This window comes from Triturus cristatus, chromosome 2_2 (genome assembly GCF_964204655.1).
Source record: "Triturus cristatus chromosome 2_2, aTriCri1.1, whole genome shotgun sequence".
In the NCBI taxonomy this organism is placed as follows: Eukaryota; Metazoa; Chordata; class Amphibia; order Caudata; family Salamandridae; genus Triturus; species Triturus cristatus.
The window spans coordinates 698421236-698448340 of record NC_140582.1 but is presented as its reverse complement, the minus strand read 5'-3'; the positions used below and the strand labels follow the sequence as shown (position 1 = coordinate 698448340).

The 27105-nt window shown below is 43.7% G+C and overlaps 1 protein-coding gene across 6 annotated transcripts in view; it reads right to left on the bottom strand.

The window, feature by feature from the left end:
* TENM3 (teneurin transmembrane protein 3) overlaps positions 1-27105 on the bottom strand; it is a 1236182-nt gene that overhangs the window by 130509 nt on the left and 1078568 nt on the right. For all 6 annotated transcript variants that reach the window (XM_085641875.1, XM_085641876.1, XM_085641877.1 and 3 more), the window contains 2 exons: positions 21899-22099; positions 10300-10485 (listed from right to left, as the gene is read on the bottom strand). In XM_085641875.1, coding sequence (XP_085498001.1) covers positions 10300-10485; positions 21899-22099 — 387 coding nt within the window. The remainder of the gene's footprint in view (positions 1-10299; positions 10486-21898; positions 22100-27105) is intronic.

Here is a 27105-nt window from a genome sequence, read left to right as displayed (position 1 = left end):
GTTTAATGTTCTTTCTGCTGGAGTCTTTGGCTCTCGGAAAAAATACCTCTATATCTGAATAGCTTGGTTTATGTGGAACTGGTATATGACCTTTGGGAGGAAGGGTAGGGCAGTCCTTGTGTATTTGCAGATACAGTCCCTTTATGGTGAGTGCTTGTAGCTAGCTCACTTACCCTGCAGAGTGACGTCATGGCAGATAGGAAAGCAGTTTTCAGTATGATGAATTTTCAGGGGGCCTTGTGGAGTGGTTTGAATGGTTCTTTCATTAATTATGTCAGTAGCACGTTAAGGTTCCACATAGGTGTATGTTCACTCTTTGGTGGCGCTATTCTTTTTGCCCCCTTCAGGAACCTTTTGATTACTTCTCCCCATGCATCCCCTTGTATAGGTTATTATTGCTGCTAGATTCACTTTTAAGGATGCATACATTAGGCATTCCCCTAACAGGTGTGCAAGATATCTAGTGACTGTAGTTTCACATGTTCTCCCCTGAAGGAGACCAGATCTCTGGCACTGGTGTCTTATCTTTCTCATTTGTCTGTGTAATGTTTCCTAGTTGTTGGTTTTCTTGCCTCCCTGAGGACTGCCATTGCTTTTTCTGGCTGTTCCAGAAGACCAAATTCTAAGTCTTCAGGAGCCATGGCATTAGACTCAGTGTGTTTTGGGTGAAGAACCTTTCCTCCTTGCATGGAAAGCAGGTCTTGAGGTACTGGCAGGTTCTGTACGCTATGTGCCATCTTTATTACGTCCGAGTACCAAGTTTGTCTTGCCCACTGGGGGTCTATGAGTATGAGTGACATCCGCAACATCTGCATTTGCTTATCACCATTGAGAGTAGTGGATCAGGGGAAAAGCATAAGCCGATTTCCCTGATCAGTCTATCAACAGCGAATCCCCTAGGGGGTGGGGGTAGGAGTGCCTGGATGCCAACTATTAGCATTTTGCATTTTCTAGCATTGCAAATAGGCCTATTTTTGTGTCCCCCACCTTTTCTACTAAATTCTGATTTAGCCCCCATTCATGTGAGGTGGATGCTTGCGTGCTCAATTTGTCTGTTAGCACATTGTCTACTCCTGGTAGATGTATCACTGTAATGGTCTATCTCATATCTGCTGTGCTAGTTTTAAGAGGGGACAGGATTTTGTTCCTCATTATTTTTATACTGTCTCTACACCTGCGTGTGGAACTTACTGCCAGCCAGTCATCTAAGTAGGGGTACACATGTCCCTTCACCTTTGTGTGCAACTTACTGCCAGCCAGTCATCTAAGTAGGGGTACACATGTACTCTTTTACTTCTCAGGTGAGTGGCTACAGCTGCTAGGCACTTTTTGAATACTATGGGAGCTGATTTTATGACACAGGGAAGCACTCTGAATTGGTAATGTGTTTAGTTTATTATGAAGCGCTGGAACTTCTTGTTCCTGGAATTAATTGGAATATGAAGATAGGCCTCCTTTAAGTCTATGGTTGCCATGTAATCACCGTGCTGGAGTTAAGGGACAATCTCCTGTAGAGTAGTAATTCTGAATCTTTGTGTTTTTATGAACTTATTTAGGAAGGGGAGGTTTAGTATGGGTTGTTGTGAATTGTCTGATTTCGGTATTAGGCAGCATGTTGAGTAGATTCCTTGATGGAACACTTTTAGGGGTACCTTTTGTAATGCCTGTTTTGTTTCAGCTCTTTTGCTTCCTGTTTATGATGGGTAATTTCTTTCTTCATGTGGGTGTTGTGCTTTGGAACCAGGGTTATTAGGTGTTTTTTCCGTTCCATGCAATAGCCGTGTTGAATTATGTTGAGAATCCATTTGTCTGATGTGACCTTCCTCCACTACTGGAGGAAGACTTCTATTCTCCCCCCCAAAGGTGTTGTGTGGGGTGGAAGTCCAATGTTAGTGAGTCACTTGTTTGTTGCTGCTGCCCCTCTTGAGGGCTATCTTTTGCCTCTTGCTCGTCTGTGATACAGCGGTCTCTGTGAAACCTGCAGCTGCTACTCTTGTGCTGGAGTTTGCACCTGGCCCGTGTGTTAGAAGGTTTGTTGAGATATCACTGTTTGAAACCATCCTCTTCCTTTTGTTCTTCTAATGGGGGTGGCTCTCCTTCTCTGCTGGACCCTTAACTGTCGGGCCCCCATTGATTTGACTGTGTCGTTACCTTTTTTGATTTGTTGCAGTGTGCCAGGTGCTGCCTTACCGAACAGGTGTTCTCTGTTAAAAGGGGTGTTGATGATGGTGACCTGAACCTCATTTTTGAACCCCAAAATTCTTAGCCAAGCATGGCGTGTTAGGGTCATTCCTTTCACTAGTTGTCTCGCTGCTCTGTCTGCGGCCTTCAGTGTGGAGTTTAAGCATGTGTTGGCTATGTAACATCCTTCTTCTGTGAGGGCGCTTGCCCTTTTCTTTTATTGTTATGGTAGGTATCTCATTGATTCTGTCATCTCCTACCAGTTCTGATGGACATACCTGTTAAGCAGGGCATCACTGTTTTGCTGCTTCTCTTTCAAAAACAATTCCCACCATTTCTCTCCTTTTACTTTCTCTATCAGGAGGTGAACCGGAGGTGGGTGGTATATTTGCTCTCTTCCTGGTAGTGTCTACAATGATGGGAGTCCACCACCACACTGCCCCAAATGTATGCTGGGTCCTTAGAGGAATGTTTATATTTTTTCTTGACCCTGGGAGTCACTGACCTTCAGGTTGCTGGCTCTTTAAATTCCTCTGCCCCCCCGATCAGAGATGCTTGGGAGCATTGGGAGGAATTGACTTATTTTGGGAGGGTAGTAGCGTCTCTAGTAGGAAACATGCCTGTGACTTCTCCTCATGCTGTTGGACTCCATACCACTCTTCCGCCTTCTTAACCAGCTAGCTGTACACAGTAATATCCTCCGGAGGCAATGGCCTTGACAGATAAGTGTCTATGGCTTCCTTCAGTGAATCTGCCTCGAAGTTTTGCTAATGTATTTTTGACACTTTCAACCCCTCGATGTCCTTGTTCTTCTGGGTTCTCCTCCTCATAGAAAAGCGCTTGTTCTTCCGCCTCTTGTGGTTTTTACATCAAAGCGGGTTCCAGTTCCCCAGGCCTTTGTCCTACTACATGCTTTCTGTTAAAGGTTTCAGTGGTATTCAAAATCCCTGGAGGGAGGCATCAAATTCCTTCTTTTTTCGAAAGATTGCAGCAATTACAGCTTATGCCATCTTTTCTTCAGCTTGATTTTGAGGGCTCATACTTCAGGGTCAAGAGTAGGCACTACTCTCTTTTTTGGCGTCAAAGTTTTGCCTGCTGTTGACTGAGCTGCCATCTTTTAGTCTCTCTTCCTTTGTCGTCTTTCGACATTGGTGTCTTCTCTGAGGCTCTTCCACCAGCGGTATCCTCTGTATGGGACCCGAGGGGTTATTTTTTCCTCAACTTGCCTTGGTCAGCGAGATTTGACACCAGCAGAGATTGCACACCTGGTGGTAGTCTCCGTGGGCGAATTTATGGTGGCACTCTGGGCAGAAACCGAATGGTGTATTCTCCATTTCATATAGATCAGGGAGCCCCCTGTCAGTGCATTCTCAGTCTTTCTCTCGATGCAAGTTCCACTTACTGTGATGTTTTTTCCCTGTGTAATTTGGTGGCATTTCTGTGTAAATGTTTTTTAGTTTGTAATGGTGATGATCTCAGTTTTCCTCAACCAATTCCAGTTTTTTCCTCTTTTTTCCCCTCGGGGCTTGGAGACCTTCACTATGCTTCCAGACTCAATGGTTGAAAAAAAGAAACTGAAAATGGTGACCAAGAGTGGGGACTTCCAGGGAGGGCACCTGACATCACAGCAAGCTGGAACAAGCCCCAAATAGTGTGAACCGTTAATGTCCAAAAAAAACCACACACAAATAAAAATCAAGAAAGGACTACTACACAAGGGGACAGTTCAGAATAACTACTATACAAGGGGAGAGCTCCGGACCTAACCACTGGATGGCAGAATAATGAACAGCATGTGAATCCAGAAAAGATTCGCGCTGCAAAATCCTATAACACTGATATGTGCAATATATGAAGCAGAAGAGGCAATGGTACATATACAGAAAGGCCTTTGCAGATTACTACACCCAACTCTACTTCTCCACACAGGACGAAGGGTCACCCCCAAACACAAGCAAACTTTGACAAAGTTGAACTCCCCACAATAATGCCACTATGAAGAGATTACCTAAATATGTCATTAACCCCTGAAGAAATATAAATACCCATATATCAACTGACCAGAGAAAAACATCAGGGCCAAATGGAATCTCTTAGGAATTGTATTTAGCCTATTGACATAGACAGTAGTTCTGCCAAACACAGGCTGCAATCTGACCAACATTAAATCTTATTGCCTCCGCATCCATGAACAACCTAGCAAAGTAAAATCTTCGGAAAGGTACTTGCCCATCGATTACTACACCTTTACTCCCAAGAAAGGTACATATTGCATGCCCAAAATGGATCTGTGCCAGCCCAACACACTTCTCTCAACTTAAGAAGACTGTTCCACATAACTGATGCACCACGGAATGAAGGGCAGTCATGTTGTCATTCAACATCGAGTATGCCATCAACATTTATTGGACTTACTTATTTGCAGTTATGAAAATGAAGGGTTTAGGTAATAAACACATGGATCGGTCTTCTATAGTGTAGATCATGGGCAAGACTGCATTGGATGCACAATTTTCCACTGCTGGGAGATAGGTAAGGGTAACAGACAAGAGTGTAGTCTAGTGCCACTGCTGTTCTCCTTAGCCATGCAGTCACTTGGTATCATAAAGGCAAGAGCTTGAAATATGAATGCCCTGCATTGAGAGCAATTGAAAATATCTGAAGTTCAGGCAAAAGTTAAAAAATGTCTCATTTCTTGCATTGATCTGGCTCTTAGCACAAGGCACTCATGGTTTAGCTCCAGGACAGCCAGTGCTTGGATGACAAAGCAACCAAGAAATTCACTCAAATATAATCAATATTAATAAAACAGGCAATGCCGTGTGTATTTGATTCAACAAGCTGGATAGTATAACAAATCCAAATAGGAGAATATCCAATCCCATTAACTGTTGAGGCCAAACAAGACTACTTACACAACCCTACCATGTTTACCCTTTTCTTACTTTTTTTTTTGTTTATAGATTTTCTAGATTTAAAATCGAACTGTCACAGACGGAATAATATTTTCATACTGTTTTGCCGCTTGCTTACAATGCTGTCTTGTTTATCCACATTAAACTGGCATTACACTATCTCCTCATAGAGATTTACTAATTGTGGCATTGAAGAGGGTCTACTCATAAATGAATCTAAAACAAAATCTGCGAACATGGGAACTGGGCCCACGCCCAAGAGGACATTCAGGGAAAATGGATGATCCCTAAAACAGGTAACACTATTTATTGCCTGGGATTTCCAAGTTCAAGTTTATGGACACGGCAAATGAGATAGTGTCTTTGACTCTAAAGCAACCTACCAATGACACTAAGTATTTTAAGCACTGATATGACTGCTCATCCATACAAAGACTTATTAGAGGCTACAGGCATTTCCCAAGCCACATATGACATTCAGCTGTGTGGTCATTATGCATTAGTAAAATACCAGAGGTTGAATATAGGTTTTGTTGAGGAATTTATCCCAGAGTCTAGGGTATCAACCGAACCACTTGACGTTGGAGCGGGCCATCTGCTGCACAGCAGTTACCATTAAGCTGAAAGTGCTCCTATTTTGGATGTTTGTGGTTAAAGGATAATACAAAAACTGGCACTGAGTAGGGTTATTAATCTAGAATTGCCATTGGGAGTGCATATGAGGTAAATTATATTTCTGAAAGGCTGTGAAGACTCCTGGATTAACCCCAGTTGCATCAAGAAGACAAATGTAGGTGTTATTAAAAGCAATCCAGAGAGAAATGTAGAAGCGCACATAATAACTGCTATTGACTAGTGCTGCAGTTTGTATGATTACTTCGATGCCGAAAATGATTGTGTAGAGAATATAGATCTACGTCAGAAATATTACATCCCTGTATAGATGTTCGCTTTGTGTGAAATTTAGACTTAAAATACTGTCACTGAACACAGCAACTACTGTCCCTTGTACCATAGCCCATATACAAACTGATTAAAAACCTCTTTAAAAAAATGTGGCACGAGCATTACTTTAATTAAATACGCTGTAATATTATGCTATTTTAACCAGACCATTTACCCATATTGATGTTGAGCATTGTTTCTGGAAATTTTGAGGAAATAGATGCAAATAGATGGCCGCTACTTTACTTTTGCCTATTGGCCATTTGATTGCCTGCTTGGGTTTTAACATAGTTGTACTGAGTGACTGTTTTATGGTTTACGAATGTATTTACTTGTGCATTTGATATGTTTTATATACGTGTAATTAAATCAACAGTTCTAATAAAATTAACGAGTAGGTTTGTCATATTGGACTGGAGACGGAATCTCATGGACAAAGTAAAAGACCCTAACTAATCCTTCCCGTATTTCTTTCATTTTATTTATTTATTTATTTAAGTTCTAGCACAACCAATGGATGCATCTGAGCATTTGAGCAAAGTTGGAAACAGCATACAGTTGTGTTCTTCCTTCATAAGTCTGCATTTGAATACAAAAGGTGAGACTTCAGATGTGTCTGGAATGTTCTGAAATACATCTTGAGGCAAAGAAGCAAAGTAACACATTTCCAAAGGCAGGAGGCTATGAAGCGGAGGACCTTCTGCAAACAAATTCAGTCTCAACAGGAGCAATCTATCTAGTATTCGGAAATACTATGGGACAGTACTATGTTAGCAACATGCAAAACTTTGCAAACCAGGACAAGTTTTAAAATGTTACTCTTTCATTAATTCTCAGCCATTGGAGGGAATTTTAGACTGGTGTGATGTGTACAATTCTTCCGAAGTCGAGAAAGAGACAGGTAGCAACGTTCTGTGCTTTTAAGTTTTCTCAACATTTTATAGGGAGGCCGGTGCAGAAGTGAGAACAAGGTCTATTTACTCTTGAGACTGCAGTTGGGAAGGATCTATCTGAGTTGACAGAGACGGGAGTACAAGTTATTGGTCACTTTATCCACTTGTGCATACAAGAAATGACCCGAGACTTCCGAGTAAGCTTTATTACATGGGTCATGGGGCGAGATCAAGGAAAGTACTCTGGGTACTTCGGGGCAGGGATGTGGGATCTCAGGTTTCGAGCCATTGTTGAATATGTAAGGTAATTAGTACTAGATCAGCTGTTTTCAAACATACTTTGAAACCATGATCTGGATCTGGGTGTCGCCGCATAAATGTGTTAGCCAATGTCGTGTGCGCTGATGATGGTTGAAAGGCAGCCAGAGTTGTGGAAGATGTTCGGCAAAAGAGAAGGACCTTATACACCCACATGGAGATTTTAAAGAGTGGGGAACAAAGTTTTATCTGATTGTTGCCAAGTTAGTCATTTGACTCTACAGAAGAATGCTGCAGCCCACAGTGGACAGGTGCAGAGGATCAACAGCCAGTTCTATCAAAACACTCGGCCAATTGAAACGTTATGAAAATATTCTACAATATCTTATATGCAACTCCTCTGAAGTGGAGAACAGTGTGCAGTCATCCAAATGAAATCACCAAACCACAGTTGAGATTTATTGTGGTCACCTTTTTCACTCCCACGGTGACCAGCATATCTAGAAGAAACGTAAGAGAATATTGGCAAACTTAGAATATATTATTTCTTTTAGTAATCTAGCTTCAAAGGCAGTTTTCGCATACAGCATCTGTGTACTGCCCTAAAAATAATTTGAATGTGCAAGTTACCTGCTCATGAGAAGCAGCGTGAATGAAAACACAGCCGGTAAACATGCAGCAATCTTTTGAAATCTGCACACATTTCCTTCAGCATCCTGTAATTTTTTTTTTTTTTTTTTTAAGTGTGGCACACCTACTGACAGCGTGATCCTTTCCCCCCTCCATGTAAAATCTTGTTCCAACAGGTTGCAAGTTGCATTTCTTTTTTACATGCTTTGTCTGTTTAATTCCTCAGATCTATGCTTTTCATTTTCAATTTTCAAATCTCTCAGCTTTCCAAACCCCACACAAGCATGGCGTTGAATGGAGGTATGCATAGTGGCACACCTCTGGGTAGTGTCTGAGCGAACAAAGGCCGCTTTGTGAACATTAATGATCTTGTTTCCCAATGTACCAAAGAAAGAGCATGGAAACAAATAGCTGGTCTTTTCGTAGCTTAGAGGAATTAGGAGTTCCCCTTAGGCCACATTTCCATTTGAATGGCCTGAATGTACATGAAAATCAATGTGGCTCAATAAACAAGTCAAAGCTTAAAGCATCACTAAGCGGGACGACCACAAAAGAGCACCTCCTCTAAATCAGGGAGCTTTATTCGGTCCCTAATATGTGGCATTGCGGGGAACAAAAACAGCACAACAAATTACAACCGAGAAAGGATACAAATTAGGGGTTTAGGAGGAAATAGAGCAGCCTTCCTTGAGAAGAGAGTGTTCTTCATTAGGAATTTTTACTGTCCTATAACTAGAAAAGACTGTTCCTTCTGCAATGAAAGTCATGGGCACTTTACCAAAGCAGCCTATGGATTTATTGAGTTAGTTAACGGCTCCATTTACTTAATGGAAAAGCAGCTGCGTTTTTAAGGTTTCGACATTTCGGGTTATTTAAATATTCATTCTGCAAGTAGAATTAGCATTTTCTGAGGTGCTTGCTTCCCCGTTAAGAGCTAAAAATGTAGTTTTAGTCACTTGTTTGAAGCTGCAATAACTCTGTTTCTGCTTTTCTCTTGTGTTTTTCTGTAGGCATCACTTAGGCGTTTCATACAGTACGAGACCTGGCTTTCCTGTGATTGATCCAAAACTGTGTCATTTGCTTTGCAGCAGAGAACACCACATCGCTACGACTGGGTTCATTGCATGCCGTGCCGGGACTGGATGTGCTCCAACCATGAAATAAGTATCGGCGAAACCTACAGGTCTGAGTGCATGTGTCAACATACTGGAGCAAGACACATGGGAGGGAGCCAGCTGGAGCTGAAATAGGGGGCTACAATTACAAAGTAGTCCGTCTTGCAGTTCAGTGCAAGCACTCCAATGGAGGCGGAAGGAAACACAGAAACAGCCAATGTCACAGGGTAAGAGGTAACTATTCCACTGAGTGGAGTCAGAAATTGATTGACAAAGTCTCAAGCCAATGACTGAAAGAGGACGGTTGGAGATATGCAGTAGTTGAAAATAAGTCTGTTTGGCATTCATGCTGTAAAAGCCAGACGTAAAGACCGCCCCACAGGCTGTAGGTAGAGCACAGAATAGATTCCCAACTAGCAATCACAATTTTTGGATTAGTGGTGGGTATTGTGAGACCTTATGCTGCAATGTGCTTACAAATGTAGAAATTATATTGTATTTGATTGTAGATATGCAAAATGGTACTTAACTGTAACCATCAGTTTGCATCTTGATGTAACAGATTGACATCCTGTGTACTTTCCTTTCACCTAATGTTGGAATTAGACCATTACAACTTGTTTTTTTTTAATTTGTTGTTTCGACTTTAGGTATGACTAGGATGCCTCATTGACAATCCCTAAGGCCCAGGTAGGTTTATTATGTAGTTGGTGATTAAAACCACCACTTTTACTGGATACGAAAGTGTGAAAATAACAGACCAACCGGCGATATATTGTTTTTGAGGATTTTTGACATGGTTGAATAGTGAATAGCAGGGTTTTGAAATTAGATTAAGATATCCAAAAAAAGCAAAAAAAAAAGATTAAGATATTTTCTATGAAGGATTGATGGAGGAAGCTATTTGCTGATAGATCCACTACAGCTGTTGTGTTCTAGTTATAACATAAGTTCTCCATGGGATAAAAAGTTGTGGATTCTCAATTTACTAGATTTCATTTAAGCTATATCAATCCTGGCAAGACGTGGCAGAGATTGTGCTAATTATTTTTAAAAAAATGTTGATACAGAAGGTGCAGAAAAGCAAATGCTATAAACCACTTAAAAATTGGTTCTCCTGTTGGGTATTAATTTGGAGTGTCAACTGTAGTGAGCTGTTGCTCTCTAAAAATCTACTGTATATTTCTATTTAAATACATCTATATGCTGAATTATGCAGAATGAAAAATGGTTAATATCAGTGTTGCGTAACTTCCTCACTATTGTAGCATTACAAATGCTTTTCTTCACATTGTCGCCCACCATAACCGATTAAAAAATTTCGAAGTGCACTAATAAAAACAAACTATGGGTTTGGCCTACCAGTAGTACAGTGCTCTCCGTTCCAACCCTGGTTGCATTCGCATTTGCCATCTTTGCAGGTGCCGTGCTCTGCACAGCGAGGGTGACAGGCTCTCTGACTGCAAGAAGGACCAGTCCAACCTTCTTCGCATCGGCATGCGCCACCCATACAAACGCCATGGGTACCACAGTCCACAGAACAGATTTCTGTTTGGGAAAGAAATACAAAGATGTTCTTAAAATGTGATAGAGGGCAGAAGACTAACATTAGAAACAAAGTACAAATATATATCTAATTTCCAATCAAACCACATTTTTATTAATAAATTACATACAAGGCAGACTAATAACTTGGAAGCTAAAAAACTGTACTGTCACACACTTAAATTCATGGCTACATTTTATTTACTGCACACTTATACAACATCTTATTGTGGAAACCTAGCTGAAAACACCCAAAAGCTAATTTATTGTGATATATCTGCACCAATGTACAAAATAGGAAATGTATGCATAGCCAAAGAGTTGTAGGATATACAATCTTATGCAAAATAATCTGCCACTATATTGCATGTTTTCATGAGACAAAACTTTTCATAATGTGGAAAGTTGACATTGATGCTTTAGAATCTTGCAAACATTTTAATGCCTACTAAATAAAAATGTTCCTTTATATTTTCTGACAGTTTGTGTTACTAGGGTGGGCAAATTTAGCTCTAATGAGCTCATTCCCATGACTCTGATACAAAATAAACACATTGGTTTGCCCATACTAAACGAGGAGGCTACTAACCATCATTCCTGCAGCATACAGTACACAAGATCAGACTACCTAATTCCTCTGTATATGCCGTCAACTACCTTTGGATACATTGTTTTCACCAGTATACAGACTAGCTCTCATGGGTATTCTTGCAGTGCACTACTCGCATTATTGCCGCAACCATCGCATTCTTAGAGGATCTCCTCGGCCTCCACTACACAGAAGGCCGCCTGCTGTCCACCACGAGAGAACACCATTTCCCCTTACAGAACCACAGTGGATGTCTCAAATATTAATTGTCTTCTGGAGAACACTCATTGGTGCAAGACATACAGCCAAGCTGGAGAGACCCAAGAACAGGTGCCGTGACTCTTGGCATGATCCACAGACACCTCAAATGACAAGCTAAGTTAAATATACATAGGCAAGGGCAGCACATGCTTAAGATAAGGCACAGACAGGAGGCCGAGACGCCAACTAGCGGTGGCGACAGAGTACAGCCTGTTATTTGTGCACAGAGGCCACTCCAGAGCCAGAGCCCACTGATAATCATAGCACTGTTTATGTGAGTTGGCAACTTGATTCTAATAATGGATAGAGAAATTCAGAACACTGACTGCTCCATACATTACCCCGTGAGAAAAATGTGAGAAGTTCTAGGTAACACAAGATACAACTTTTGAAGGGAAGAATTATGTGCACGATAAACTACACCAAGAAAGAAAAGTTAAAAGTGATCTTTCACCTACAAGAGTTGCCCTAGATGGGGACACTTATCAGCTACACAAGTGCACCGAGAGTTAACACGGCTCCCGGGCCCTTCACTGTCTCCGGAAGAGACACACAGCAGGGCTGGTAGCGTGTGGTAGGATGCTGGTGCTAGGCACTGGGCAGAGGTGGCAGCGAATGGTAGTGCTTTTATGTACATGTTTGAAAGGACTCTTTATTTCCACCGCCGGAGGGCTCTAGATTCAAGAGTGTTGAACTATGTCGAATATATTGCAGGAAAGAAATGTTAATTTTCACAAAAGAGGCCTTTCCTTACATCTGAAATGCTGTGCACGCCTGACACATTTTTCATTAAAAGGCATCAGCCGCTATGAGACACATTAGTGAAACCCTGACATAATGACAACTCTCTTAAATATAAAGTATAGTCCCTTCCTTGCTCGCAGTAAATTTGTAATACTGACAGCTATATGCACTGTAGTTTAAATAACGGTAAGTACGTTAAAAACAAATCAGTGTAGGGCTGTTCAACCTGTCTCACGCACTCTCTGCTAACAAGACCTTGAAAACTGACGGAATCATTGAAAAGCGCACTCAAGACTAAAAGTATTTATAGGCCAACAAAAATATGAAAAATGCACCCAAGGCCTTAAAAAGTGATATATCAACAGCTGATACAATGTCAGCCCATTTTAGTTTGCGTTTGTAGTTTCTTTCTTGCTCTTGGCAGTATGTTCTTGTTTCCAAAGCTTCAATGTTGTGACGCAGACTTCAGACTAAACCTGCCCCAGAGTAGCTCCTGGGATTTTAGTGTCATTATTGGTGGATTCAGATGAGGTTGTGAAGACTGTGACTTCTAACAGAACCGTATCTGATGCAAGAAATGTATGAGTTTTGGAGTATTCCAGCCTCCTCTCTCACTCTGGGCACAAGCATGCCTAAGCACAGTGTCCAGGCACCCTACATGATACACCCCTTGGATCCTCACCAACTACATCACATGCTTCATATGTCAGCAACTTTTAATCCACACCCTATTCCAACCATTCATGCAGTCCCCAACTTGCAACTGATCAGGTAAGGCATACAAGCTCCGGCCAGCAACCATTAATGTAAGGCATGCAGGCTTCAGAGGAAGCCATCCAGGCAAAGCATGCTGGCTCCAGGCTGAAATCATCCAGGCAAGGCATGCATGCTCCAGACAGAAGCCATTCAGATAAGGCATGCTGGCTGCAGACTGAAGCCATTCAGACAAGGTATGCAGGCTCTAGACTGAAGTCACACAGGCAAGGCATGCTCGCTCCAGGCTGAAGCCATTCAGACAAGGTATGCAGGCTCCAAACGGAGGTCATTTCAGACAAGGCATGCTGGCTCCAGACTGAAGTCATCCAGGCAAGGCATGCAGGCTCCAGATGGGAGCCATTCAGACAAGGCATGCTGGCTCTAGACTGAAGCCATCCAGGCAAAACATTCTGTCTCCAGACAGAAGCCATTCAGACAAGGCATGCTGGATCCAGACAGAAGCCATCCAGGCAAGGCATGTTGGCTCCTGGTTGAAGTCATCCAGGCAAAGCATGCTGGCTCAAGACTGAAGCCATTCAGACAAGGCATGCAGGCTCCAGACTGAAGTCATCCAGGCCAGGCATGCAGGCTCCAGATGGATGCCATTCAGACAAGGCATGCAGGCTTCAGACTGAAATCATTCAGGCAAGGCATGATGGATCCGGACTGAAGTCATTCAGACAAGGCATGCTGGTTCCTGACTGAAGTCATCCACGCAAGGCATGCAGGCTGCAGACTGAAGTCATTCAGTCAAGGCACGATGGATCCGAACTGAAGCTATTCAGACAAGGCATGTAGGTTCTAGCCTTCAGCTGTTCGAGCAAGGAGTGCAGATTCCCATCTGTATCCATCTGGGCAAGGCATGCAGGTTCCAGCCATTCCGACAAGGCATACAAGTTTTAGACTACAAACGTTTGGCAAAGGCATCTTGGTTACAAGCCCGGGACCATTCATCAGATATGCAAGTTCCAGCCTGCAATTATTTTTACAAGGCAGGTAGGTTCGGCCTCCAACCAGAAAGTCAGGAAAATTGTGCTGTGAGACCACAACAGTGGTGGAAGTGTACTGCACAAATGACAGGTAACAATAATGAGGAAACTGGCCATTTTTAAAATGCACCTCACTCGCTTGCCCTCCAAAATAGACTGAAGGTCATAAGGACAAGCCAGTTACAGAACAGCAATGCACTGTGGATCAGCAGAGCGCAGTCTGGCTCCATTTATACAGCCATCAACCAAATCCCTTTTTTTATTTGCACGTAGAACTGCATAAGTCAGCATCTGAATAACCAAACAGAATAAATGTGCATGGTCTCTTCTAATCCAGTTTCTCCCTCCTGCCTCACTCTTACCCTAAATGCAATATTACTGTTTGCAGTCTGAAGGTGCAGAAGGACATCACACACAGCGCAGGAAGCAGTTGGGACATTTCTTACATGTAGCCGACAGAAAGGTTTACACAGCAAATGGAGCTTTCAATGCCCTTTATTTTTTATCCAGAACAATTTCTATCTACTTTGAATTACATTTTTGATTAAGAGACTTGCGATGGTTTGATTAGCTTCAAAGCTACAGAATATCAACTCGGCTCCAGCAGAGAGAGGTTTATTTCAGACATACCCTTTTTCTCCACAATCTAATCAATTTTTCATTAGGGTGAAGGTGTTTATCAGCTTTTAGCACACTAGCTTTGAGCAAGGTGCGTCAATCTTTGTAATGAACTTATTAATTAGAGGTAATTTAACTGAGGTGGAATGGAAGGGCTAATTAACGGACAGACTGCTGATGAAGATAGAGGAAGGCTCTGTTGATTTCTATCCTATAAAGGCGGCGATGAAAAGAATCCATCCTTTGCCTTTAGCAGCTCAACAAACGGGTTCCTCGCACCTAGATTTACAAAGCTCTCCATTTTAAGACGTCTAAAGGTCAGTCGGTGAATTTCCTATCCAAGAACTTGCAACATGAACAATTACCTGAACTGGATACGTTATATGTATTTTTTTTTTTTACCAAAGTTAATTTTAAACTTTCACTTTACTGTGCAACTATCCAGTGAGTAAACCAAAATGACACGGGAGGGGTAGAGGGCTTCCTTGCAGTAAGAGGACCATATGGATATACAAGGAAAAACAAAGTGATAAGTGGATCGCTTAAATTAACTTCAGCATCTGGTAATTACTTTGGGGCGCAATCCAGTCCATCATTTTTTTGCCCACCATGCCACCCAACATAGAAACCAACCCTATGCAAACCAGCCGTGGTCCAGCTCAGCCTGAACTGCCAAGCCTGGCGCCCTCAGAGAGGAAACACAGATCAGTTCAGCGTCATCGGTAGGGTACAGCTTGATTTCTAGGTCACAGTGAACACCGGGCGGGGTTTGACTGAAACCAGTCTTGGATTGTTTGGTTGTTTCCCGTTCAGAGGAGATCTGGCCTGGCAGTCCGGGTGGACCCTTCCTATTGGAACAGGACCAACTCTGATCTAAACATGGCTGATTCCTGCCTAAGGTGGCAAAGTAGGCAACAGAACGATGGGCAGGATTGCTGCCCAGTGTAATTACCAGCAGCTGAGATTCATTCAAGCAATCCACCCAATGGTTTTTTGTTTCCCACAGTGTGATGGCCTTGCAGATAAATAGAGGCCTACAGCTGAGTGGGGCTCTTGAAAGGCAGGCAACCCCTGCACAGTAGAAGCTGCAGTGGTCTGTGTTGAACACCTGCAACATTCTCTTAATAGCGATGAAATGAGGCAGGGCAGCACTCCTTCCCAGACCACGGCAAATGTTTACATAAGTGAATTACAGTGCGATACCAATATTGTCTAGAATGCAAGATTCAACAGCCAGTTTTGGGACAGCCTCTATCAGCACACCATCACACAGATCTTTATTTAAATCAGAGAATGCTGAATTTAAATCAGAGCTTTGACGTGTGCCAAAGCTCTCTGGTCTCAAGCTCACCACTAATTCTAATTGTGTGTGAACACAGACATTTTTCACAAGCCTTTTGTTGGCTTTGGACACTTGTACTGAGGAGCTGGGGTCAACCGGGCTTTCAGAACCATCTCATTGTCAAGCATAAAAGTGTTCCTCCTTTGAACATAAATGCAGATAATGTAAATGACTCTAGTGGGTAAACTGCGATCTACACCTCTGCCTCTTCCTATTATCTGCAAGGTTGTGCTACCTTGGAGGCATATGAGGCACTTAACATGTTTTCTTGTACACTTCCTCCCAAGTTTAATGATTACTTTTATCGTTCAGTCATATTCAACGTTCAACACGTTCATCCTAAACCAAAAAGATGACTGGCTCGGGGACACAGACAGTGCAGTTTTGCTGCCTGCAACTGATTTTTCAACTGAAAAGCGACTGGTCAGTGTTACTGCTTTTTCTTGTGCTCTTTGCTATATGGCTCCAGAGTAGCGCCCTACTCGCTGCAAAGCACTTTTTACGCCTCATCAGGGATAGTAAGCGCTATATAAATACAATTTACAATAACAACTAGCATACAAACCAGCTAAAAAAATCAGTCCTGTGGCTTCCACTTGATGTGATAATCAGGTACAGTGTCCTCTGCATTATCCACAAGGTCTACTGATGCAAAGGATCAGGATGCACACAAAATCTTGCATTCTATTTGTTAGACCTGGCCCTTTTTTGCAGGTTTATCCCGAAACTTTTTGCATTTTGCCTCCTATTTTTCTGACCCAGTTTTTCTTGGCTGTAGGACTCTAGGCACTTTACCACTGCTGGTCAGAGGTAAAGTGCATATGCTCTCTGTGTAAATTGTGATTCTGCTTGGTTATCAATGATTGGCATATTTGATGTATTGGTACGTCCCGAGTAAAGTGCAGTGAGTATGCCAGGGTCTGTAAATCAAATGCTACTAGTGGGCTTGCAGTACTGGTTGTGCCACCCACACGAATAGCCCTATACATGTCTCAGACCTGCTACTGCAGTGTCTGTGCACGCAGTTTTAAACTGCCATGTCACCCCGGCAAGTGCACCCACTTGCCAGGCCCTGACCTTCCCTTTTCCTACATGTAAGGCACCCCTCAGCTAAGCCCAAGGTACCCCTGTGGGCAGGCTGCATATGTGAAAGGTAGGACATGTGCTGGTTTGTTTTATATGTCCTGATAGTGAAATGTTGTGCATTTCGTTTTTCAGAGTTGAAAGGCTGTCTTTCCCATATATTAACATGGAAGCTGCCTGGTAACATCTTACAAGTGTAATTTCCCATTGGGACATGATAGAGAAATAGAGTTTAGGCTCTGAACTCAATAACAACTTTTCGTAACGGTGATTTTGAAATTATATGTTTGAAAATGCCACTTTTAGAAAGAGGGCATTTTCTTGCTTTATCGTTCTGTGTGCCTCTACCTGTTTGTGTATTCACCGCTTGGGTTTGGAGTGACTGGAGTGGGGGGGGGTGCATTCACTCTAGACAGTCACAAGGGGCTTTGAGGTGTGTCCTGCCTTTCCTGGGTTCCTCATGGCCACGTTGAATAGGCCACTCTGCACGTGGTGGGAGGAGTTTTCCCTAGCACCAGAATAGGCTGCGTCATCTTTGCACAAAGCTATCTCCACCCCCCTGTGGTCAAGCTGGACCAGGGAGGACAGAACTGGTTTGTACTGAGCTCAGGGAATCTCCAACGAAGACTAAAAAGTATGAAACCTAAAAACCCCAAAACTTTGGATCACTTCTGGAAACAAGATGACCCTGCCAAGAAGAAGAGCTAAAGAGCAGTGTGATGAGCACTACAATTTCTGTTGTGTGAGGGGTGGGTTGGGCTGAAGTTGCTGCTTCTATCTGTGGACAGAGGAAAAGGACTGACTCTTTTTGCCCTGCTGTGGAAGGCTGCTTGAGAAGATCTCCAAGGGCTTATGTGTGCTTGCCTCCTGTTGGAAGTCTCAGGGAAATCAAAGACTTCAAAGGATCCTTGCTGGATCAAAAAGGAGCCTGCCTGGGAGAGTTGTGTGGTAGCGCTGCCCCTGATATGGTGGGGGCGGGTCGGCCTGCAGTTGCTGCTTCTGTCTTTAGCAGGAGAAGGACCGGACTGTACTTCTCCTTTGGTAAAAGAAAGCCTGCAGGTGTGCTCTATTTTTCAGCATAGCATGTGTGGAGCACTGTTGTGTACTCCTGGTTTCTGCATGGCAAAGCACTTCCTCCTGTCCCATTCTTTTGACCCGGAGCCACTGGTGGAGCATTGAAGACACCGCGAGCGTGCACTCAGCAGTACCCCTGGGGCACAATTAAACCCATTCCAGCATGCTTTGTTCACAGTCAGCGCAGCCCCGGATCTCGAAGCTGCACCTACCAGGAAGTCGGCAAGCCCCGAACCTGCAGACGCCGACAGTTGAAGAAACTGACAGAGGGCGAATGGAGTGACGTCAGTGCCATCTCCTCGTACCGATGCGCTGCCTGGTAACCAGGAGCAGCCCGGGTACACAATGCACGTCCACTCGGCCCTGCCTGCAGGAGTACAGTGTAGTCTGAGGGTCGTCGCAGTTTCCCAACGTGAAGCAGTCTGCCCCGATCCGCACACAGCCTCAAGAGTGAATTGGGCCCTGGGGGAATTGGCAGGCGGCTCACGCCTTCAGATGAAACGGGGGCTTGTTTTGCAGCTGCAATGCATGAACCCAAGCAGCTGCCTTTCATCACACAAAGTAGGGGCTTGTCTTGCAGCTGCACTGCATGAACGTGGGCAGCTGCCTTTAAACACGCGAAGCAGGAAGGGTCTTAGCGAGGGGTCTCCCCACTGACTGTGGCGGTGTGCGTGTACCCCCCACACCCAGCTGTAACATACCCGAGTGACTGGTGGCAAAAAGGAGTAAGTCCTCAATGGAGGCCCCTGAGTGGAAATTGGCCGCATGTTAGGAAAACTTCCTGGGTACTACTGTATAACCCTTAATAGGTGTGCAGAGGATCTGCAACCTATATTCTGATGCTAATACAATGATTCATGTGCTGTTTCATAAGCTGCATTGCTTCCATACACTCATGAGGATTCTTGTGATGGATTACTACAACCTGCATATGGGTGATGTGATATTGTGATTTATGTGGTTCTCCTCTAACTTAACTGCTGCATTTTCATGACCTGAATGTACTGATAAATGTCATGTTGATCCTTGTAAAGACAGGATACCGAATTTCATTTCAGGACCTGCATAATATGTACAGTGATGGTGTAGGATGTTTTCTATGACGTGTGCAACCTATAAGTATTTACTTTAGGGTACGGACTGAAAAGATTAAGACAATTACCCAGTTAGCAAAGTGATTTATGGTTTATATAATTGTGTTCTACATGTTTATATACAATATACAAGATATTTTTATATAACCTGGTGTGGAGCCTCTTTTGTGGTGTATTTGTTGTGTCACTGGTGTGTGTGTGTGTTGCGCTAACGCTTAACACATTGCCTAGGGGTAAGCCTGACTGCTCTGCCAAGCTACCAACGGGGTGAGCAGGGGTTATCTTGGGTGTGTAACTCCCTTACCCTGACTAGAGTGGTGGGTTCTGCCTGGCTAAGGTGCATACCCTAGCCAACCAGAAACCCCATTTCTAACACTATTGCGCTGCCAACAGGATCCTGCATTCAGCTAAGACCTATCTCATCACCTAGAAATTATTAAAGTGGCTGAAGGTTGAAGAAAAGGACATCTTGGGCCATATTATACAAAATGGGGCTGACAGGGAAATTTCACAGCATATATTGATGCAGTAGTCTCACAGATAGTCACCCGTAAGATTCTAGTGCCTTTCAATACTAATGTCTACCTGTCCTACTTTCCACCTCTAGGTCTGAACAATTTTTGGAAATTAGATAAGTTGGTCTCACCCACGTGATGTGGCAAACTTCATCCTAGACCACCTCACCCCACCCTACCCTGGTAAGATAGCACTACCAGGGCTGACTCGACCTCAAGGGAGACTATCTTGAGAGAGTTCTTAGAAATTAGTTATGCTGGACAATTTACCTGGAACAGGGACATTGCATCATAATACAACTGCAGGTGCGAGCTTGGGTTTGCGCTGGGACAGAAAAGCACTGAAAGTGGTCAGCATCCGATGACCTGTTTGCCCCTGCACTCGCATCAGCTATATGGCTCAAGTGCTGGGGTAAAGACATTCTCTCAATTGAATGGAGCAACATCCCATACAAATAACAAATATTCCCCCCTTAATATCACGCGGATGCAAAATGTGCACTGAGTGTTTCAAGCTATGGGGCGGGCTGCAATAAGCATTTCAGGCACCTTCTGTAACACGTAAGTGCAACTGGGAGCAAAAAGCTTGGTCCAATGGCCCACTGCCTATGGGGGTGCTTTTTGTAATACAACCTCAGTAGTCGAAGGCCACAGACTGTGAAACACACTCATGTATGCATGAGGGTAGACTAAATAACATGTAGGTCTGACATAGGATCTGTGCACTAAATGCCACATAACTTGATAGTGATTGAGGAATATTGGATGGGATGTTGTATTTACCATTCATTCATCGCTCACCTACAGCACCGTGAAGAAACTGAACAGTGGTACACAGTGTTAAATAACACACCTTAATAAATACATACAAATGTGCCAGTTTTCCTCATATTGCATATTGCCAGCTGTGAATTGTCACATATTTTAAAGTTTAAGAAACAAGTGGAGGAAAATGCATTAACAACCATTAACATATTCAAGAAAGACAGTATTTTGCTTTGAAAGTACATTGTACTGCATTACAGCCTGACCACGGTCTGGTATTTGTTTTTTTCAGTGTTTGCACTTATCCCAGGGCCAACTTGAATGCTTGACAGACAATTACTCTTCGTCTGTCTCGAGAAGAAAACCAGTCACGAATAAGGACTACATTTTACAGCAGGCCTCGTCACAGTGATTTTATAAAACAAATTGCTATATTTTGTTGGCAGGTTCAATCCACAACATTCTGAAATGTAATCAGGGTATCGTTAAGCATAAGTTAGGCTCTAACTAATCTGTCAGTGCAACTCAGTAGTACAAGATGTACATAGAAAACGTCACCCCCTTTTCGCCCTATACAAACAACTAGGATTGCCATTAGTAGATCGCTCTTACCGTTTAAAAATAAAAGACAATCAATGTTATGTAAATGCAAACAATGCACTACTCTTTGACGTGTGTTTTCCACTTGCTTTATACAGGTTTCCGATTTGATGACTTGAGTCTATGCCATATATTGCATTTACCTGCACTGCCAGCAAACACTGCCAGATGCACCAACATACTGCTCGCTTAATGTGGTCACAGATTACGCACCAACGTTTTGCGACCAATGTCTGATTTTGCAAATCGACCTATGTACTATTAGGTCGGTTCACAAAATCACCACTCACAGGGGGTCACATAAGGACCGGGGTAATGAATATTAATTAGGCAGGTTGGAATTTTCAACCCCCTACAATTGGTTATAAATACAGAGATGGTGGCCTTCAAGGGACAGCAGGCCATCAGCCCTGTGATTGCATTTCAAAACAGAAAGCTTTTTTATTTGCTTTTGTTTTTAAAGAAGCCCGTGTTTCAAAAAAGAACCTGTGCTGCTTTCCTCTCGATCACGGACTACTCCCCGTGAGGTTACCACTGCAATTCCCAAAAGGGAAAGTGTCTCAAAGGAGCCTCGTCCCCTTTCCGAATCAGTTACCATCTCTTTTGAAGTGTCGGTAACTGTACAATGGTTTGCCACTGAAACTGTGGTCACAAACCACTGATACATTGAATACAGAATAACAATTTAGTTGGAACGCACCCTTTTACTCCCCTTCAAAAGTGTGATTTGGAGGGGGGCTCAAAACTCAGTTTACAAGTCAGTAAAACTTATATGACTTGTGAAATGAGTTTTATACATTACAAAAAATAATTTTGTGGTCACAAATTCAGAGATTTTTTCAAATTTCAGAGTTTGGGATTGCAAAATTATTTAGTACATCTTGTCCTAGGTTTGTTCCACATTTGACAACTTCACTGAGAAAAGGACAGCATGAAAGTAAGTGGAAAAGAAAGGGAGCGATTATATATTAATTTAACTCCCTTACCAGTTGAGCAATCTGGGCCAGTCCATTTGGGATCACAGGTGCACGTGCCAGACTCCTGAAGATAAGTCCCATGGCCAGAACACTGGTCGGGGCACATGGACTTGAGGATCTCGCAGTTGGTGCCGCCCCATCCTGCGTTGCAATGACATTCCCCATGGATGCAGACTCCATGGTTGGAGCAGGAAGAGTCCAAGCAATCCGCTAGTGAGAAAGAAAAAAAACTATGATTGTATTCCTAAAAATCACCAACAGGAGGTATGAACAGACTTTTGAGAGATTTAAGAAAGCATACATTGTTTCAAGCTGGGGAAGCAACCTGGAGTCAAAGAGAACAATAAACTGGACCATCACGGATGACAATAGGTACTAAAGAAACATTAGTGTTCAATATCTTAGAATGATTTACTTCTCATTTTTATCAGTTATTTTGTGAAAATTGGAAATTCCTTGGGATTTAAATATTTATTTATTATGACATCAGAAGATTAAAGGGGGTAACTAACACCTCAGGAACTTAACCATACATAAGGAATCAAACCAGATAATTCCCAAATGTGTCTTGGACTATGGTTGTAGGGATGTAGTGGTACTTAGTTAGTGCAAACCTAGCTTGGAAGCAACGCAATGCTGAACACCAGGGTGAAGTCCTACAGCTGTTTTTTCTTGTGACTCATTACAGCAGCTGAATGGCAGCTTGACAAGGAGAAAGGAATATGCTACTTACCAGTATGCATCTGTTCTTGGCATGTACAGCTACAGATCTACACACTATGTATAGACCGCCATCTGGTGTTGGGCCCGGATGTTTGCACTTGTTTTTGTCTTGGAAAGTCTTTGGAATTCACGAGGTAGGGGACTCCATCCTTGGATCATAGTGCGCATGGGCATCGGCTCCATCCTCAGATTGTTTTTCGCCAGCAGGGAAATGATGGAGTTTTGTAAGAAACAGGAAAGATGCCCATGTATGATGTATCTAAATAAGATAATACAGGAACAGATAAAGGTAGCCGGGGAGGCGGGTGGGCGTGTGTAGATCTGCAGCTCTACATGCCAAGAACAGATGCATACTGGTAAGTAGCATATTCCGTTCGAGGCATATGAACTGCAGATTACACACTATGCATAGATTGTATAGCATTATCCCCTCCTAGCGGCGACCACCAGTATCTGCTGCAGTAGTTTGAAATAGTGTTTTGAGTGCAGCTTGGCCCAAACTAGCCTGTTTAGTTTGCACATCTACACAATAGTGTTTTGTCAATGTGTGCGGTGCAGACCATATAGCTGCTCTGCAGATATCGTCTAAGGGAATGTCCCCAAAAAATGCCATTGAAGCCCCTATGTTTCGTGTAGAGTGGGCTTTAGGAGGAACAGATAATGTACGTTTTGCTTGGAGGTAGCAAATTTGTATGCATTTGACAATCCACCTAGCTATCCCAGATTTTGATATGGGGTTGCCTTTGTGTGGTGTTGAGAAAGACACAAATAGTTGTTTGGTCTTACGAAAAGATTGTGTTCTCTCTATGTAGTACAGCAGTGCTCTTTTGACATCTAAGGTGTGAAGAGCTCTTTCTGCGACTGTTTGTGGCTGCGAGAAGAATACAGGCAGCTCTACAGATTGATTGAGGTGGAAGGGAGAAATGACTTTAGGGAGGAATTTAGGATTAGTTTGGAGAACAACCTTATTACGATGCATCTGCAGAAAGGGTTCCTGAATGGTTAGTGCTTGTAGTTCGCTAACTCTTCGTAGAGAAGTAATGGCTACTAGGAAAGCTGTTTTCCATGTTAAGAATTGTAGCTCACATTTATGTAGAGGTTCAAATGGAGGCCCCATTAGTCTTGTGAGAACGATGTTTAAATTCCACAGAGGTGAAGGTGGTATTAAGGGGGAATTATTCTTTTGAGTCCCTCCATAAAGGCCTTTATGGCAGGTACTCTAAAAAGTGATAGATGTTGTCTACTTTGTAGATATGCTGCTATGGTAGCAAGATGCAGTCTAATGGACGTGTAGGCTAAGTTGCATCTTTGGAGGTGTAGTAAGTAGCCTATGATGTGTTGGATAGACACCTCTAGGGGATCGGTGTTGTTGTTATGACAGTAATCGTTTCCACTTGGCTGCATAGCATGCTCTAGTGGTAGGTCGTCTAGCTTCTTTAATGACGTTCATACAGTCAGGAGGAAGGTTAAGGTAACCTAATTCTAGGACTTCAGGAGCCAGCTCGCTAGGTTGAGCTGAGCTGGGTCTGGGTGTTGGATCTCTCCATGGTTCTGGGTTAAGAGGCGTGGAGAGGTGTAATTGTTGGTGCGGAACTACGGAGAGTTCCAGCAATGTGGTGTACCATGGTTGTCTGGCCCAAGTTGGAGCAACTAGGATGAGCGTTAAGGAGTGTTGCTGTAGTTTGCGCACCACTAGTGGAATGAGTGTGAGAGGCGGAAAAGCATACGCAAATCTGCCTGACCAGTTCATCCATATTGCATTGCCTTTGGACAATGGGTGAGGATATCTGGCGGCAAAGCTTGGGCTTTTGGCGTTATCTTGGGTGGTGAAGAGGTCTATCTGTGGTTGCCCCATGTTTGAAAAAACGGTTGAAGAACTTGCGGATGAAGTTCCCACTCGTGGATCTGTTGTGTTTGACCGCTCAACAGATCGGCTATGGTGTTTTGGACTCCTGGGACATATTGGGCTAAGAGAAAAATGTTCTGAGGTATAGCCCACCTCCATATGTTCTGTGCCAGCTGAGAGAGCTGCAGAGAGTGTGTTCTGCCCTGTTTTTGTATATAATACATGGCTGTCATGTTGTCTGTGCGGACTAAGACAGCCTTGCTTGATATGTGTTTTTGAAATGCTTTTAAAGCTAGGAATATGGCTAGTAACTCCAGGTGGTTGATGTGGAGTAACTTTTGTTGAGGTGTCCACCTGCCCTGCATGGTGTGATGTAGTAGGTGAGCTCCCCAGCCGGAGAGCGATGCGGCCTCCATCATAACTATTTGAGGAATCGGCTCTAGGAACGGTCGCCCTTTGGAAAGGTTCTTGGTGTTCCACCACTGCAGAGAGCGATGGGTACGACCGTCTACCAACACCAGATCTGTTAGCTGACCTTGAGCCTGGTTCCATTGGCGTGCTAAGCACTCTTGGAGAGGACGCATCTGGAGTCTTGCATGAGTCACTATGAATATGCAAGAGGCCATCATCCCTATGAGTTGCATGAACACTCGAGCTGGACGAGAGAGTTGCGGTTGGAATTTGGTGAGAAGAACCTGTATGCTTGCTATCCTGGCGGGACTGGGATAGGCTCGTGCCTTTGCGGTGTCTATTGTGGCACCGACGTATTGTTGCGTGTGGGACGGTTGCAGCTTAGACTTGGCGTGGTTTACTGTGAACCCCAGGTCGTGAAGTTGTTGAATAGTGGCGTGAGTGTGTTGTACACACTGATTGTATGAGCTGGCTTTTATGAGCCAGTCGTCTAGATATGGGAAGATGTGGATGTGTTGTCTTCTTAGGTGTGCTGCCACTACCGCTAGGCACTTGGTAAACACTCTTGGTGCTGTGGTGACTCCGAATGGGAGTACATTGAATTGATAGTGCTGACTGTCCACTACGAATCTGAGATATTTTCTGTGAGCGTTGTGAATGGGAATGTGGAAATAGGCATCCTTGAGGTCTAGGGTAGCAAGGAAGTCACCCTGTGAAAGCAGAGGAAGGACCTGCTGAAGTGTGACCATGTGGAAATGGTCTGAGTGTATGTATAGGTTTAGGGGTCTGAGGTCTAGAATAGGCCTTAGAGAGCAGCCCTTTTTTGGTATGAGAAAATAGAGGGAGTAAACTCCTTTGTTTTGTTGGTGCAGGGGAACTGTTTCTATTGCAATTTTTTGTAGGAGGGAGATTACCTCCTGCTTGAGCAGTAACAAATGTTCTTGTGACATTGGACGCTGTTTGGATGGTATGTTTGGGGGGCGGGGGGGGGAGATGTTAGTTCGAGACAGTAGCCTGATTGAATTATCTGTTGCACCCACCTGTCTGAAGTGATGTTTGCCAAGGCAGGGAGGAATTGGTGGAGTCTTCCCCCGACTGGAGTGGAATGGTCTGGGAGAAGTGGAGGGAAGTAATGGGGTGGGGGTGGAGGCAGAGCGGGAGTTGTGGTTTTTGCCTCTGCCTTTGTTGTTGTTTCCCCTGTAACCGCCTCTTTGGTAACCTCTAGTAAAGGTGGATTGGGTGGGAGCTTTGTAAGAAGTGGAGGGGCTATCGGAGGAGTAGCCTCTGTGGGTGTTTCTGAAGGATGAGCGACGAAAGGAACGTCTGGGAGCTTGCAACTGCAAGGCTCCCATAGATTTGGCTGTGTCTGTATCCTTTTTCATTTTTTCAAGTGATACGTCCACATTAGGGCTCATCGAATGGCTGATTGAGTATGGAACTCTGGACTTCAGGTTTAAAACCTGAGATGCGTAACCAGGCATGCCTACGCAGAAGGACACTGGTGTTTATTGCCCTTGAGGCGGTATCTGCGACATCTAGGGCACAACGGATGGAGGTGTTAGGGATGGTTTTACCTTCCTGTATAAGTTCATTGGCCCTGTTTTTATACCTGTCTGGGAGATGTTGCATTATGGACTCAAGCTCATCATAATGTGCCCTGTCATACCTAGCTAACAGGGCTTGTGTATTGGCAATGCACCATATGTTTGCTGCCTGTGACGCTGTGCGCTTGCCAGAGGCGTCCAGGAGTTTATATTCCTTATCTGGTGGTGGTGAGTCACCTGATGTTTGGGAATTGGCTCTCTTCCTCGCATTGGAGAATACGAGGGAGTCTGGAGGTGCTGGGCCTTTGATGTACGCTGGATCAGTAGGGGCAGCCTTATATTTTTTCTCTATTCTCGGGTTGATGACTCGAGCCCTAACCGGGTCTTTGAAGACCTCTGGTGCATGCTTAATGACCCCTTTAAGCATGGGTAAAATTGAGGTGGACCTTTGTGTGGTGTCAAAAGTGTCCATGAGAAAATCTTCCTCCACGGGGTCTGTATGAAGGGCCACTCCGTGGTACTGGACAGCTCTGTGGAGGAGCTGGTTGAAGCCGATATTGTCCTCTGGAGGGAAAGGTCTGGAGGGATAGATGTCTTGTGGGGTGTAAGGGACGTCTGAGACACTGTAATCATCCCAGGGGTCTGGGGAGCCAGTAGGGGTAGGGTACCCTAGGGGTTGATCATCCGCACCT